Source organism: Cibotium barometz, chromosome 48, assembly GCF_041138505.1.
Source record: "Cibotium barometz isolate CiBa-2024 chromosome 48, ASM4113850v1, whole genome shotgun sequence".
NCBI classification, from domain to species: domain Eukaryota; kingdom Viridiplantae; phylum Streptophyta; class Polypodiopsida; order Cyatheales; family Cibotiaceae; genus Cibotium; species Cibotium barometz.
In genome coordinates, this window is record NC_141093.1 from 8,585,011 (window position 1) to 8,602,599 (window position 17,589).

The 17,589-nt window shown below is 41.5% G+C and overlaps 1 protein-coding gene across 1 annotated transcript; it reads right to left on the reverse strand.

The window, feature by feature from the left end:
- Positions 1-410: 410 nt before the first annotated feature.
- Positions 411-9,799, reverse strand: LOC147610782 (sugar transport protein MST4-like). Its single transcript, XM_086785293.1, has 4 exons — positions 9,635-9,799; positions 9,204-9,523; positions 8,422-9,063; positions 411-1,042 (listed from the first exon to the last, which is right to left on the reverse strand). Exons 1-4 carry the CDS (start codon positions 9,783-9,785, stop codon positions 584-586), a joined length of 1,572 nt encoding a protein of 523 aa, XP_086641419.1. The 5' UTR covers positions 9,786-9,799; the 3' UTR covers positions 411-583.
- Between the last annotated feature and the right edge of the window lie 7,790 nt (positions 9,800-17,589).

The window sequence follows — 17,589 nt, forward strand, 5'->3', positions numbered from 1 at the left end:
ATGCACAAGTCTACTCTATGATGTTTCGATTATGATGATTATATAATATATCAGTTAGGTAGACTTGAATTTTTAGCTCTATTTAAAAATTTGTTGAAATGGCAGGGTGCAATGTTATGTGGTCTACATATTGATATAGACATTCATTTCTCCCGAAGAAAAATCATATACTTTGTCAAACCAATATCATTTTTGGCTTACACATTTTATGCTCCTAATGACAATAGTCCTTGATTTGAAGAGATTATGGTTGTTGTAAACTTATTTTTTCTGCTACTTTTTTCATCACATGGAATCAAACTAGAACCCCTCTCCTTCTATATATACAATATATGTCAAGGATAACATAACAGATACTCTTATTTTATATGGTAGAAACTTGTTTATATTCCTAGCAATTCAAGTAAAAACTCTCTTGTTTACATGGTATCTAAGCTTATATATGACTTAAATCCTTACATGATAAGGTAGATACTTGTTTTCCTTCAATTTAAAATGAGCATATAAATTATTTTCCCAAAAGGTGATCCAAAACGCATGCAATGAGTAAAGCCTTATTAGCCATAGGCTATCTAAGATTTTCTCATAGTTGATCTTTTTGTAATTGCTCATAAGACTTGATAGCAACGTGTGTGGGTACAATCCTCTTCCAAAACCAATTTGTTGCCCATAATTCTTGCATGATGTCGATTGGGATACCGTTTGTTTCAGGCAAGAAAAGGGACACAAAAATAACCATCACCACCATCCAACCTCCAAAGAAGAGAAAGATGCCATACTTAAAAGAGCATAGCATGGACAAAAATGTTTGTGCAATTAGAAACTTGAAGAGCATGTTCACACACACAGTCATGCTAAGGCCTACTGAGCGCACCTCAAGCTGGTAAACCTCACTCGGGATAAGCCATGCTAAAGGTCCTAATGAGCTTGCAAATGCGACCACAAATAGACACACCATCACCACCTCTATTGCACCTTCGCCTTGTGGTAACTTTTGTGTATTGCCCAGTAAACCAGTGGCAAATATTGTTGCTATGACCACCTAAAATCATGAATAAAATCATTAACAATCTTACAATGAAAAATTAGAATGGAATAACATGTTTCAAATGCGATTTTATAAGATTTCATGTTTTGTTGATGTTTATTGTGCTCAATTATGAAATAATTTTGTGTATTATGTTAGTTTTTTAACTACCTAAACAATTCTTGATAGATTAATGTGCTACTGTTAATACTTGAGACGGTAGATCAAGTTAAGGGATGACAAATTGAGAACTTGCTTAACTTAAATTCCATGGAGGAATGTTCAGAAGGAAATTTTTTGGTCTAATGGACCATTATCGTGTTAAAGATATGAATGATATGATCTGAATGAATTGTTATTTAATGATGAGTTCTATATAAGGGATATTTATCCCCATATTCTAATGGGTTGACCGGAATATAAGGAACCCCAGAATAAATTGGATCTTAAGCAAAAGAGTTGTCCTCTACTTGCGAGATGAGGACATCTTGCACCTTTTAAGTGGGGTAGAATGTAAGATTCCTCCCCCAGCCTTAGAGGTATACAAGAGTAAGAATCTCCCTTTCTGATCTTATAATTATTCTCTCTCTAAAATAAAAGAAAGATTCTATTTAAAAAGGGAAGACACTTTCCCTAGAATACCTTCTCAGGAGCCCACTTGTTTTAAGGATTCAGAACGATGAGTTCAGAAGTGAGAACCGGTATTTTGGATGCCAAGGTTTTAGTCATCAGTTAAAAGACGGCCCGACTCCTACCATGGAAAGGGCACAAGGAAGTCTAGAACCCAAATTCAGAGACCAATTCCTTCATACCAATCTAATCAGGGTCCATCTCAGACAAGATTGCTTAACTCCATTAACTAGGTCCGACCCATTGATTAGGGTCGAGATGACCAGTCAAATGCTTGGTGACTTAGAACATCAGATGCAAGCAATTCATAAAGATATAAACGCTGCCTAGGATTGACAGAGACAATATACGGATAAGAAGAGGACAGTCAGAAAAATCAAAGAAGCAGTTATAGTCTTCAATTGAATACGGACCAAAAGAATTTCTTTATCTCTAGGGGAGTATAAGTAGTTATCCCCCAGATATTGTGAGCAGGTTCCATATACCTCCCAGAGGTTCTCAGATCAAAAGTACTACAAGCATGGTTGCTCAAGCAATCTTCTCTCAATTTCAGGTCAAAGGTGGAGTGTGTGAAGATTTAAAGAGAAAACTTAACCAGAAATGGAGGGTCAATTGGAGCTCTAGACAGTGGACATATAGATTTAAATGTTTGTGGGCATTTCCAGTTTCCAGCAAACATAGCTTCTTGTTGTGGAGCATTATACATCATGGAGTTTGGACTGGCTCCAAGGCTGGGATAGGGGATGGAAAATGTGTAAGATGTAAAGGTCCAAGAGAGGATACCTTTCATCCGTTCTTCAACTGTAAAGAGAATGAACAGGTAATTCAGCTTTTACAGCAGGCAGTTCAGCCTAAAGGTGCATACAAAATAGGAATTCAGAAGTTTTCACTGGGTAACTACAAGCATCTTTACATTCCCCTTTGGAACATTTGGAGGGATGTTGCCATTCATATGGCACAATAGGAATGCAAGTTTACTTGATGGAAACATCTTTCCTCTCCAACTGTTGAAGTCTGACTTGAAGATTTCAGGAGAGCTGCTGTGTTTGAAAATGAAAGAAGCTCAGGACCCCCTGGCTACCCAATCTCAGCTTCAAAAAAATACCAGATGGCAAAAATGGAGTTCCATCCTTCCATTGTTCTACTCAAGAACTAGGCTCAAGATGTATCTCAATATGTTGTAATCTCTTTTGTCTGTTGAGGTTGTCCCTCCCTCTTCCTGAGGGACCATTGTAGCTTGTTCAGTTTTCTCTTTAATTCATTTACACTTTCTCAAAAAAAAATCATACAACATATCAACCATGGACCTCACTTAATATAAGTACGAAAGTTGATACCCAAAGGTAGCATTCGATGAAAACCCAAAAAGGGGAGGTGAATTGATTTTAAGCCCAAAAAGGGATAAGGGACAAGACATTAGAAACAAAAGACCATAAAACCAAGAGGGAGATACAAAGGCACCAAACTCTGTCACTTATTTGCATATATGATGGCATTCACATTTCATAAAACATAGCAACCATGGACCTCACTTAATATAACGAGACTGATGTTGAAGTCCAGCTGAAGATTAGCAGCTTCCTTGATTCTCTGATTCTTGAAGAAGCATCCCTAGGAGAGTATTCCATCGTTATAACACTTGTGAGCTTTCCTTTTCAGAGGGAGTTTACACTGAACTACAAAAAAACCAAACCATGGAGAGTCATTCAAGAAAAAATGAGGGTTAGTCTTCAGATCCTTTGTAAGTACCCAGTTGGACTTCACCTCTATCTAGGTTTTCCAAAATCTGCAAGTTAGATTGGAGCCAACAGGGACAAAAGGAGCAGGTGAGAGAAGCAAATCTCTCAGTGTCAAGTTGGTCCAAGCTTTGTAGGATTTTAGCTTGAACTTGTGAATATCTCTCTTTAGCAGAAGTGCCCAAAAGTCAGCTGAATCTACTGCCCTTTTAATCCATTTGCTGGCCATTTTGGTTGCTATCCTATCCAAGTTGAGCAAACCTATCCCCCCTTTTATCTTGGGCTGACAGCAAGTGTCCTAGCTGACTTTTGGTATTCTGGGATGGTCAAGATCACCACCCCACAAAAATGATCAAACTTTGCAAATGCTTTTTTAATCTGATATTTAGCAGGTTGCCAAACAAGAAAGGAAATAAATCAGAGAAGACATCAAATAATGATTAAGCACAAAAGACCTAGAGGACAGTGAGGTTTGATGCTTTTGCCACTTGAACATCTTTTGCCTCAATTTATTAAGTACCGAGTCCCATCTCTGATTAAGGGTGACTCTGAAGCCCATAGGAATGCCCAGCACTCTAAAGATCTGTCCAGGTTCTATTTTTTTTGCAGCCAGCCTGATAAAATAATATGTGGGACATCACCATCTGAGGCATAAAAACCATTTTTGACACGATTAATGACTGACCCGCTAGCCAGACAGAAAATATCTAGACATTACCAAAAAGTTTCTACAGACTGAACATCATTCTTCATCAGAGTATTTTTGTCATCAGCAAACTGCTGTATACATAGGTCCTTGCAATCCCCTGGGATTTTTATTCCTGTGATCTTACCTTGTGCCATGGCATTCTGTACAAACCATCCCAATGCATCTGAGCAAATAGCATATAATAGAGGAGTAATACGACAACCTTGCCTGATAGATTTCCTAAGAGGAAAAGCATCAGTGAGTTCCCCATTCAAAGCAATTCTTGCATGTGCATTACCAAATAGAACTGAAATGACTTTTATGAAGAGTTTCCCAAAACCAACATCATGTAAGGACTGAAAGATGAAGTCCCATTCCATCCTGTCATAAGCCTTGTCATAATCAATCTTGAAGAACATAAATATTTGATCAGTTTCATCTGCATGCTCAATTGCTTCCCACAAACTGATAATTGCATCAAGAATAAATCTACCTTTTATAAATCCTTTTTGCTCAGGCAGGATAATGTCTTTCATAATAGGACTGATCCTTCTAGCTAGAGAGAGAGAGAGGATTTTATATGTAGAAGTCAGACAAGTTATTGGTCTCCAGTTACCTAGGTCCTCCTTGTCCCCCCTTTTATGTATCAGTTTAACCACACCAGTGTTAACAGAAGTAGGGAGGGCTCCTAGCTTTAAGGCCTCCTGCCAGACTTTAAGAAGATGAGGGATAAGAAATTCTTGATAAACCTGAAAGAACTCATTGGGCAATCCATCAAGACCATGTGATTTACCAACTTTCAAAGAGGAGATAGTGTCTCTCAACTCCCCCTCTCTATAAGGGGCCGATCCAATATTTTAGCAAGAGAGGGAGGAAGAAATTTCTTCCTTTTCAATGCAATAAGAGCCCTTGCCTGAGTCTGATCAGCCCCTCTTTGAGGGGGAGAAGAAAAAATGCCAAAATAGAAGTCCTCAACCATTTTTAGATTATCTTTATGAGAGCTCACAAGTCTGCCAGAAGAATCTTTTAGAAAGGGAATGAAATTCCTAATTTTCTTTTTTCTTAGCAAATTAAACATGTCTTTATTAGGTTTATCAAGTTTTCCAGCCCAAAATTCTCTAGTCCAAAGCATGGAGGCCTTAGCAGCTAGAAGTTCTTCCTATTTGAGCTTATTTTTAAGTTCCAATAGAGCGAAGGAAGGAGGACTACCAGGATCATTTTTAGACTCTAGGTCATAGATTTGAGATGATATCATCATCCTTCTGCATGTCCTTATGTCTCTAGCTTTCTTCTTAAAATTTGTTAGGATTTTTTGAGTTTCCTTAACAGCTTGGTCCCAAGCTTTGAAAGCAGATGCATACATACCAAAAGAAAAAGCAAAAGCTTCTTTTACTTTTTGCTGAACAATACCAATAGACAGAATAGGCTGATCCATGTGGCCAGCCTGCCTTATATGAGCATTCATCTTTGTGCAACTCAATAGTAACAGGGAAATGATCAGAGAGCAAAAGAGAGCAATCCTTCTGACAATTTACCTACCAGTATTCGTGCAGAAGATCAGCATTCATGTAAAACCTGTCTAGCCTAGCTACCCTGAAACAATTGCCTTGCTGCTTGTTTGACCATGTGAAACCAGTATTCTGAGAAACATCCAACATGTTAAGCTCAAAAAGCATTTTGTCCCATGCTTACTTCTCACTGCCATTGATTGTTTGCCCCAACTTGTTCCATCTGTCTTCCAAAATTTCAACCATGTTAAAATCTCCTACAGATATGCATGGGTTAGGCAGTTTTGACAATTCATCCCAAGTTGAAGCCCTGTCAGTCCGTCAAAGAGTCGGAAGCATATATGGAAACCACAGTGAAATTAAAAGAGCTATTTAATGTTATTGCTATCCAGCTGTCATTGAAAGCTTTATGAACATTAGTAACAAGAGTGCTATATTTCTCTGCTATTCCTATAGCAGCCCCACATTTACCACTTTGATGATCAGTGTGATACCATTTATTATAACCAGCACCAACTCTCAAGAGGTTAGAAAGAAGAGACTGACCAAACACTTTCAATTCTTGCAGACACATGAAGTCAGGCTTAGAGTTTGAGTCTTTTAACCAACTTTTTATGATATGGGCCCTGATGGCATCTGTTAGCCCTTTGTAGTTCAAAGTGTAGCCTCGGAATGGAGGTGTCTTCATTTTTTACTGCTTTTAGAGGGTTTAGCCAGAGAGACAGATAGCCTTGTGGGATCTTTGTTGGAAGGTTCCTTCTTCCTTTTGGATTTAGGTGAGGTTGCTGAAGGAAGGCTCTCCTCCTCAGCTTGAGTCATGAGGATGTCAACAGATGTCCATCTCTTTTAGAATCTTGTCTTGATCTTCTAGTTGAGCAGCAAAGATGATATCATCTTGGAGGGGTGCTTGAGAGACTTGTGTGTTGGGAAATTGAATCACCCTCTGAATCTGAAGAGGAGTCTGAAGACATGCCCCTGGTCCTATCCATGGGGCTTTGAGGGGGCTTTTTGGCTGAAGGGTCAGGTTGAGGACCCCCAGCTTCCTGCTATTTTAGATTAGCAAATGCTTCCTCTGAAGTCTTCTTCTCTTCCTGATCTGGAACTTTTACTTCTTTCATGGACCTTCTCTGTCGTGTTACATTTAGGAGAAGCAATTAAATCATAATTGAAAGGATCAAAAACATTTTCCAATAGGGGGCTATATGTATTCGTGTTCCTGGAGGTAGAGGGCTTTGTTCCCTTATTAGCTTTGACAAAAGCTTTTTTTTGCTGACTCCCTGAAAATCATCAGTTTTGTTTTGGACAGGAACTTCCTGAAGGGATGGAGGCTTTAAATCAGGGCAGTCTTTTATGAAATGACCTTGTTTCATACATTGGAAGCAGGCATTGGGTAAATTTTTATAGAGAACTCTTTGAAGATGAAGAGATTTACCTAAGGAGTCTTTTACAAGAACAGAAGTTTTCAGATCAGAGCTAACATCCACTTCTATTAGGAGTTGGGAATCCCATTCAGGGTTGATCCCTCCTCTGGCCCTCTGTCCAAGCACTTTGCCCACATAAGCTCCTATGTTTTTCAACCAGGGATAAAGGTCTATGGGGAGATCTGGGAAGTCTACCCAAACAGGTACCTTTGTAGGTCTAGGACCTTTGGGTTAAAACCAAGAAACCAATTTTAAAAAAAAGAAAGGGGAGTATTTCTTATTAGCCATTGCCCATGACTAACAATCTGCAGAGCAGCAATAGAGTTCTAAAAAAAAACAGATAGTAGTTGTTGGGTAGGTATTGCACCTGAAGCACTTTGATATTCTTGTTCTCCCATTGCTGAGAAATCCAAGACTTTAAAGTCTCTAAAGAAGGTCTCACTCCATGACACAGACCTATGACGACCCTTTCCTGTAATTGAGTATGCCAGAGCTCAAGCTCACTAACAGGTATGGTGACACCCTCCTCTTCACTACCCATTCCTACTGCCTCCTCTAAATCTTCTTCAGTAGTTTTGAGGCCTTCTGGATCTCTATTCTCAGATAAAGGGGAAGGATTGGGAATGAACTGTTGGTTGGGATTTTCGATACCTTTCCCTTCTCTTTGAGGAATAGTCTCAGGGTTACCAAAATAATTTTCTACAGCATGATTCTGTAAATGCAAAAATTGGAAGCGAAAAGAGGACGATGACTCTGTGAGGAGATACCTTGTGCATGCAGTGACATCAATGTCATGTCGGGAGGTCGAGGAGGTGTCTGAGCAGCATTTTGAAAGAAACCCCTCATGCTCACCACACTGGCCGGAGGGAGACTAGCCATCATTGCATAGGGTCATGTTGAAGGAAGGGCATAGTCTGAAACAGGGGGTTGGGGGCAAAAGAAGTAGAGGCAATGGAGCTGAATCCCTAAGCTTTCTCAGGAGAACTTGGGATCTGAATGCTGTGTATGATACCATCCCTCAGCGCCTCTTGCAGAGCCATACCTACTCCTCCTCCCCCTTTGGAGGAGGGGGGAAAGGGAAAGAGCCTATGTCAGAGAGCTTGTGATACATTTGTCGAATTACAGAGAGGAAATGAAGAAGACGAGACCTCAGATCTGCGAACCCTGCTGCTCACCACAGACCTCCCCTACCGGTGCTCAGATTTTTTCTAATCCTTGTTTTTTTTAATGTTGTATGAATTGCGAATGCCCACATAAGACAATCTTATGTAACTTTTTTGAAATGTTAAACGTGTAAATGATTACCATGACCTTCCCTACACAACGTCTTGAGCAATATTACCCTCTCTCTCCTCGATGCGTGCTAGATATAGAAGATAACTAGCAATGATGTATGGGATAGTTTTAATACCATTGTTAGGATCATGATTGACGCTCCACCAACGAGTAGTTTTCTTCTACCAAATCTGTCCACCATGAAGATTGCAACGGCGCTACTGACAAGGCCGGTGGCGCCTGTGATGATAGCCGAGTAAAGGGCTGCTTGATCCCCGAACCCGGCAGTCTTGAAGAGGAAGGCCCCGTAGAAGAGGATGGCATCATTGCCGGCCATTTGCTGGAAGAAGGGGAATACCACCCCCATAACTAGCTGCGGCACATAATTCCTATTTGTGAATAAGCTATTGAGCGCACTCTTCATGCTGGTGGACGTGGCCCGGCTGGCGATCACTACTAGTTCTTCGAACTCTGCATCAACCTCATGAGAGCTGCGGCCTCTTATTCTTGCCAGAACTACTTTGGCTTTGTCATGGTGACCCCTTTGTATAAGGCTCGTGGGGGTCTCCACCAATACGAGGCTAAACACAGCCAACAAGATTGCCGGGATGCCTGCCACACCCAACGAGAGTCGCCAGCCCCATGGATGGAGCTTTTCTGCTATATAATTCACCACGTTGCCAAGAAGTATGCCCACGTAGACATACAGCACAAAGAAGTAGCTTAAGCCACCTCTCAACGTAGGTGGTGAAATTTCCGCCAAATACAGAGGCACCGCCTGCATGCGGCCATATAATCAGTAAATCAAACTCAAAATTATATAGCATGGCATATAAGTTATAATCAATAATCAAAATTATCCAATCGCATCGAAGATAGTGTGAGTGTGTGTGTGTGTGTGTGTGTGTGTGTGTTTACCTGATTGGAGAAACCCAGACCACAGCCAAGCAAGGCTCTGCCGGACAAGAGCATTCCAAGGTTTTGGGCAGAGGTGCCCATGGCGGTACCCACCATGAAGAGGAGGCCGGCTATCAGCATGCTGGTCTTCCGGCCATATCTTCTGGTCACAACAGAGGCTACAAAGGTCGCCAAGAGGGCCGCAATGTAAAGGCAGGAAGCAAACAGCTGAAACACATCGTTCCTATACTTGCAGTAGTTGTCTTGCTTTGCATCCCTCTTGCTCACCAGCACCTCCGGATAGAACTTTGCAAGGAAATCGTCCATGATCGCAATCCCACCTGAAAAAAATTAAGCACCAAATCTCCATGTGAATGATGATCATTATCTCATCATTATTTGAGATCCGTCTCCTCATACATGTGCTGGAAGCCTAACAAATTCTTAATTACCTGCAACGACTAGGTCATAGCCATACATGAGACCTCCACTGGCTGCCATTATGCAGCTCAGGGTGACATAAGGAGTGAGCTGTGCTTTGTATTGAGCAGCATTTGGGCGAGGAAGCTTAGTAGGATCTGCAAGCTGCTGGTTGGAACCCATTTCGTTAAGATGTTTCAAACTACACGCGCGCGCGCGCACAGCTAGAAAGACAGACACTCCGTCTCAATAAAACCGACAGACGTTTGCGGGTCTGTGTTTACAAAGAATATTGTGGGACCCTATTTCGGAGTAATATAAAAATTCCTTGCAATTTGGAGGTGTGTTGGCATGATCGAAGTTTTGGAACAGTATACATTTTATGGGATTCAAGTCTCAAGAGACAACCTTTATTTAACAAAACAAGTGTAATGGATGTAAGTATTCTCAACACTTATCTCTCAGACTTAACCGCTTAGGGATGTAATTGATTTCTTTTGCATACATTTTGAAAATGATCTCTAGTAAATCATACATGATAATATTTTCACTCAATACATACATGATAATATTTCCACTCAATACATTATACATCTATAAAAATGTTAGCAAATATTGAATGAGCATATATTGACTCATTTCATTTATACTCATAAAGAGTGTTAGCACACAGTAAATAAGAAAACACAATAGCAAAAGCATGATCTTCACAATACAAAGGGGTGTATTTTTTTGCCGAGCATTTTTTGAGTGAGCGCTTTTTGGTGTTGAGGCGAGCAGTTTCTCTCTCTACTCTTATTGTCTCTATCTACTCTTTCTCTCTGTACTACTACACCTACGAGATGTTGAGCACTAGACACCATGGGCCACTATCATTGCAACTCCTTTACAAAGACACCATCTTATGATCTAAAACTTCTATTATATTCTAAAGCAAATTTACAAGACTATAGCATATTATGACAAACACCTATGAGATGTTGAACACACGTAATAATACTTCCATGGGCCACTATCATTGTGAGTTCTTTACAAAGACACTATAGAGAGATGCAACTTCCGTTATATTTCAAGGCAAAATTGCAGTACTGTAGCATATTATGACAAACACCTACGAGATGTTGAACACAAGCAACAATACATGAAAACATTTTGGACCTCAACTATCATCTTGGCCTTCTCTGTCTACCTTGAATTTGTAATGAAGGTGGGAACTTCTCCTCGAAGAGAAGACCCTTTTTCCTCTTCAATGATGCCAAAAGCTCTCCATATCCCAATGGTTGTTGTTGCTTTCACCTCTAGCATGTTCTTGTCTGCAAGATCTACCACTTTCTCTATTGTGAGCTTCTTGTAGAGCTCCACAAATGTCATGCCACAGGTGGACATTTGTGGCATGACATGTTGATATTGGGGCTCCCTTTGAACACCAGGTGGCCATGACAAGGCACTTGACCTTGTTGGGATCATGGGTACTAGGGTGGGTGGAGGAATGTTCCTCTGCTACTCCCATCAAGCATACTCACTGACATCACCCTTGAAATACTGTTGACCCAAATCTTTGGGAATGTACAAAAGCGGTCATAGACATGAACTTTAAAGCACACCTCATCACTCTCCATGCTGATGTAATGCCAATGTAGTATCCTTCATGCTTTAGCAAGGGTCCTAGTACCGACAAAGTAATCTAGGACTTCATCCCCTCGATCGGTGAACATCCCGAGTAACCACCTGCCATAGTAAAATCTTTCATTAGCATATACACTACAAGGGATCGGGCTCATACCCGCGCTTCTAGCCGCTAAAAATGACTTGTGAAAAAAAGTAGCAGGCTCGTGTATCAGCGCGTATATAATCGCGGCCAGAGACATGCGTGTATAGGACTGTTCAGACGTGCTGATACACGGGCGTATACACGCATTCTGTTAGTTTAGCTGTGCTTAGACGCGCTGATAGAAGCGTTTATACACGCGTTTTGTCAGTTTAGCTGCGCTTATACATGCGTATTTCACAGATTTGACGCGTCTATACACGCGTATTTTACAAATTATCCGCATATATACACGCAACTTTTTGCAGAGTTGACGCGTTTATACACGCGAACAGAGAGCAAAAAAAAAAATCCAGAGAGTGCTATTTGGTACCTGAATGCTGTTCCAGCATTCCAGCACCCAATAACACTCTCTGGATTTTTTTTTGGGTGCATTGGACCATCCACGAGGAAGATATCCACGAGGAAGATGAAGACAAGAACGACATGAATGCATACATTGTCAATACACGATTCAAGACAAACATGAATGCAATACTATCGATTCACGATTCAATATTACTATCAAAATTTTATGTGTACACATATATACAAGGGAGTCCATATGTCGAGGTAGCCCATGGCTTCAGTTACAAAAATATATATACAACCACATCCTCAATATGGAATGTGATACTATAAGTCTGAGTACTACTCAGACCCAGATGATGACTCGGTGCTCCCCCCATGCTCAGATGAGCTCACATGTCAGAATGTCCGATGAGTAGTGCTCAAGCCTCACGTCCACCCTCTGCAGTGGCGGCGGGTGGATCATCAGCAGCTTGTGCCTGTTCAAGTAATATATAGTATATAAGTATATATATATGTAATTCAATAAACCAAAATCATTCGTTTAGAGTTTTCAAGTACCTGTCGACCGTATGGTCTCATGGCCATCTCAAACTGCGCATCCGTAATACGTCCCTCGGCTCTGAAGATGGCCCACGTGTCACGTCTGCTATGTCGACGAAGCATACCCAATATCGTGGGCTGTGGGCTTCCTCCCCGTAACCCGTCACTGTATCATAATCAACACAATTTGTAAGATTAAAACAATCATAGAATCAATGAATTAAGTAAACAATCAAATAAAGTGGAAAGATACTTACGAACTCTGCCTCCCATGACTTGATGCCGCCAGATCCGAAATGCGAAGATCCAATGGTCTCCATCTGGATCCGTCGTGCCTCCACATGCTGCCTGCTCTTCACGCCACCCTCTACTCGTTTCTTTGCCTCCTTCCACTCGCGTTTGTGCGCAGTGGGGCAGGTTTGTCGGCAGGATAGCCACCCGCAGCTACATTTAGCCCATCATCGTACGCGAGTTTTTTAAGGTGAGATCTTTTATTACTTAAGATCTCCCTTATTCGCATCCTTCCCCATACATCCGAGAATGTAGCATGTGGGGGATTGGGGTACCGACTATGTACAGCCTCTATCACCTCCCCAACTAGTCGGCTATTTTGATCTTTAAATCTAATAAAACAATTTCTATACAAGTTTGATACTACCCCACACATGTACTCCATTACCTCTTTCCCCCTTGCATCCATCACTATCCCGCCCCTATCCGCCACATCATAGCAGATCACTCCCTCCACCTCTCTCATCTCCTCCTCATCCTCACTGTCTCCTCTAACTCTTCTCCCTCTATCTCCTCTCTCACCGCGTGCCCTACTACCTCCCCCACCAAAGCACCCGCCGCATCCTCCACTCCCACTCTTCCTACTGCTGCAGGTGGTGTCACAACTGGGGGATTGTCTACGTGAGGGTGGCTGTGAGCCCTGACGTGATGGTGGCTCTGAGGGAGTACATGATGGTGGCTGTGAGCCCTGACATGACGGTGCTTGGGAGAGTGTGCGTGAGTGTGTCTGGGACGAGGTATGTCTCCTCAATGGGCGTGGAAGAGGAGAAGCTGCATGCCATCTCGTCGGACTCGTAGGCATAGAGACGGCAGTGGAGTGCCCTGGATACTCGCGGTAGGGGTATAGACACCAGGCATGGAAGGAGGGGGATGGGCATACATGTACTCTGTAAGCTCAACTGGACCAGGATGGCACCCAAAATGATTTAGCATCTCCATCAACCAATTGTTGTATGCAAATGGATCGGATGAAGAACCTGGATCCATAAAGAATTTACAAAAATAAAAGTATATACATGATTGCATCAAAGCACAAATGCAAGCTAGCACATATGATTTTCCACCATCAAACTGACATCACTATCTAGAGAATTCACATCTTCAACAACACTCAGAACTATAGAGTTATCCTCCTACAACTCTTCAAAAACTACATCACTATCACCACAACATCCATCTCGTGTGGTTATCTTCAAAGGTTGCACACACATTATTGCATGCATGACTATCTTCAAAGGTTGCACACACATTATTGCATGCATGACTATCACGATCCTCATGTACATCATGGGCTGTCTCTTGACTCACACAAATACCATCATCCAAGCCACCTATCAGCTCTAAGACCATAGAATGGGGAAACACAGTCGCGTGTATACACCCATCCAGAAACGCGTGTATACACTTGTCCAAAAACGCGTGTATATGCGCGTGAACCGTCTGTGCAGACAAGATACACACAGACATACACACGTTCCTACACGTGGCCTGCGAAAAAATTTTTTTGAAAGCGACCGACCTCCGACAAATCGTCCTTATAAAAGGCCCACTGTCGCCCCCTGTCACAATCGTTCACCAGATGGCAACCAGAGAAGGAGAAGGAACAATAGCATAAACAAATCTGAGGAAAGAGACAGGGCAAAGGACAAACTGACTCACCTCTGAAAAAGTGAGTCTTCTTTTTAGTCGGTTTCCTTCACCCGTGTGTGCTCCTCGTTTGCTCCTTGCACTTAGGTTTAGTGCTCTGTTGGAAGAGGCGACGACGAAGGAGAGCAGATCTATTTTTTGAAAATGTTTATTTGGGGAAGGCAGGTTATTTTTAGGTTGAACAGGTCGTCGCGTGTAAAAACGCGTGTATTTTCGCGTTTATAATAAATCAGTCGCGTTTATACACGCAATTTTTAGGATGTAGCCGCGTTCATACAAGCGATTTTCAGGATGTAGCACACGCGATTTTTAAATTCAACCGCGTTAATACATGCGATTTTTAGGATGTAGCCACGTTAATACACGGGATTTTTAGGATCTAGCCGCGTCAATACACGCGATTTTTATACTTTCATTAAAAACTGATTATGATTTTGTGTTTTCTGATTTGTACATAGGATTTTTGTACATAGGATGTCATCAACCTCCTCAAGCAGTTCTGGTGAGGATGAGACAATGCGCCATCGTAATCGCGATGTGTGGTTGGGACAAAGGATCAAGTGTATATGTAATCGATGTCAAGGATGCATTGTACGAGCACGTCGAATTACCTTGAATCACATCTCCATGTATGGAGAATGGAATCAAACAGGTTTAGAGGTGAGTAGATGTAAATTGATAGTATTCAAATGACTCATGGTATCCAAATTAAATTAATGGAGTTGTAATATATATACTCTAATTGAAGCAGGATGCAGTACCACACCCTAACATGGTGCCCTACGCGCGGTGAGAGCACGCAAAGCGTCGACGAGATGATGCTGGAGCTTCGGGATCTATTGTTAGAGATGAGTGGGAAAGGGATGACAATAGCCCTGCACCCCACAAAGTTGTGGAAGAGGAAGTGTTTGATGATATGGTGCGGTATCTTTTTAAGGATGATCCCAAAGGTATGGACGACGATGATATGGAACAAGAGCATCTTTACAAGGCTTCATCGACACCGATTTTTGAAGGGTGCACATTCTCTATTTTACGTGCTTCACTTGAACTACTCAATATACAAACAGTTTATGGATGGAGCAATGCAAGTCTTGACGCATTATTGAAGTAAGCATTCTAACTTGCAAATTTGAATTAGTGTTTTAGGGTATAAGGTTTAGGACTAATTGATGATATTGGATGCAGGCTATTACCAAACATGCTTCCAAAGGGAAATAGACTACCCACCTCAAGAGACATAGCGAGGTGCTATGTGACATCTCTTGGAGGATTGGATTATGATCGCATACATGCATGCGTCAATGATTGCATTCTCTTTCGTGGGACGCATAAGGAGGCTCGACATTGTCCCACTTGTGGTGAAGCAAGGTATAGAATAGATGTGAAGAGTTTTGATATACCTTGTAAAGTCTTGCGACACTTTCCTATAATTCCTCGCATCAAACACATGTTCAAGTGCAAATCCATAGCAGAGCTCATGTCATGGCATTCCTCACATCGATCGGATGATGGCATGTGGAGAATTCCCGCAGACACTCCTGCTTAGAAGCATATTGAAGATGAGTGGCCCAGCTTTAAAACAGAGCCCAGAAACTTGAGACTTGGCCTAGGTATGGATGGAGTGAATCCATTTGGTTTCAAAAGCACCGCATACAGCGTGTGGCCAGTTGTGTTGGTGAATTACAACCTTCCACCACCATCAATGGCGATCAAGAAGGGACATCTTATGTTATCCCTTCTAATTCCAAGGAAACATAAAGTCAAGCATATGGATGTTTATCTCGAACCGTTGATTGATGAGTTGGAGGAACTATGGAGAGATGTTGCAGTGGTGGACATTAGTAGGCCTCCCTCCTCTCGACACTTCGACTTAAAAGCAGTGTTGATGTGGACAATGCATGACTTTCCAGGATACAACGATTTTTCTCGTAAGAATTCTAATTACCTCCCTACTCTAATACTATTGGCTATATTAATTATAAATATTGACTTTATTATTCTAACTTTTATTTATATTTTAACAAGTTTGAAAACATCGGGTAAACATGCATGTCCTGTTTGTGGCCCTTCGTTAGTACATGAGTATGCTGACGGTTTGTGTAAGACCATATTCGATAATCATCATCGATTTCTCCCGTCAGATTATCCTAAATATGTTGCTAGTAAGAGTAACATTCCTCCACAAACACTTCGTGCAAAAGATTGGAAGCGTATTTGGGAGTCTACAAATATTCTTCCTCCAGATGGCATGAACAGGTATAGTAATGTTTTTCAATCTTGTTTTGTGTAGTCTCTAATTGGATTAAAGGTCACATAGAGCAATCCCTTGTGTAGGTACTCCATTTTTTTCGGCTACCATATTGGACCCATCTTAAGATCAACCATCTTCTTGATCCCATGCACATCTTCAAGAATGTGGGATCTAGTATTTGGGAACATGTTATTGGTAAACGAGATAATGTTAGCGTACGGGAGGACTTGCGGGTCGCAGGATGTATGCGTCAAGCTTGGCCACGAGAGGAGGGTGGGCACGTTCATCTTCCGCCTGCACCATGGATTATATCAAAGAAAGAGGAGAAGCATGTAAAGCAGGCCATCACCACTTTGCGTACTCCCACTGGATGCATGAGATCATTGAAGGGAGCCTTTACAACCACTAAGAAAAGAGGTGTTGAGCAACTATATGGGTTGAAGTCCCACGATTGGCACAAGATGCTCCAAGTAAGTGTTTTCCAAGTCTTGTACGTTGAAATTAAATTTTGTAATGCCATAAACCATACATACATGTGCTCTTATGTGCGCAGTTCATACTACCTACTAGCATCGACCATTGTGCAAATAAGAGTTTGAAAAAATGTATTTATAAGATGGGCGAGCTTGTGAGGTATGTAAAACCCATGTCAAATCACCCTTCATTATACCTTGCAAAATGAACGTGCATGAGGTATAACGTACTATTCATTTATTTTTCAGATATGTAAGTTCCAAAGCAATTGATCCAGCCACGTTGGATGATGCGCGTGCTATGGCAGTGGAGGTGGTTTGTTTGGTAGAGGAGACTTTTTCGCGAACCATTCTCACAAGTCAACTACATCTCATTGTGCATTTAGTGAACAAAATTGCTTTATGTGGCACTGTGCATGCACGTTGGATGTTCTTCCTAGAGCGCTTCATGAAGACCTTATAAGACTTTGTGAGGCAAAGTGCAAGGCCCGAAGGAAGCATGGCCGAGGGTTGGTTGATACAAGAGTCTCTTGTATATATTTTAGAATTTCTTGGTCAGGTGGACAGCTCTTTGCCACGACTATGGAGCAATGAAGAGGACTTGAGGATGACCTCTATTGTGCCTCAAGGAAAAGGACAGAGTAAAGTGATTGACAGAACATT

Excerpts from the sequence above, each read along its gene's own strand:
- LOC147610782 (XM_086785293.1), bottom strand. The coding sequence starts at position 9,785 with ATGGGTTCCAACCAGCAGCTTGCAGATCCTACTAAGCTTCCTCGCCCA. Across the intron at positions 9,524-9,634 it reads CTATGACCTAGTCGTTGCAG|GTGGGATTGCGATCATGGAC; the intron begins GTAATTAAGAAT and ends AATTTTTTTCAG. Across the intron at positions 9,064-9,203 it reads GTCTGGGTTTCTCCAATCAG|GCGGTGCCTCTGTATTTGGC; the intron begins GTAAACACACAC and ends GGCCGCATGCAG.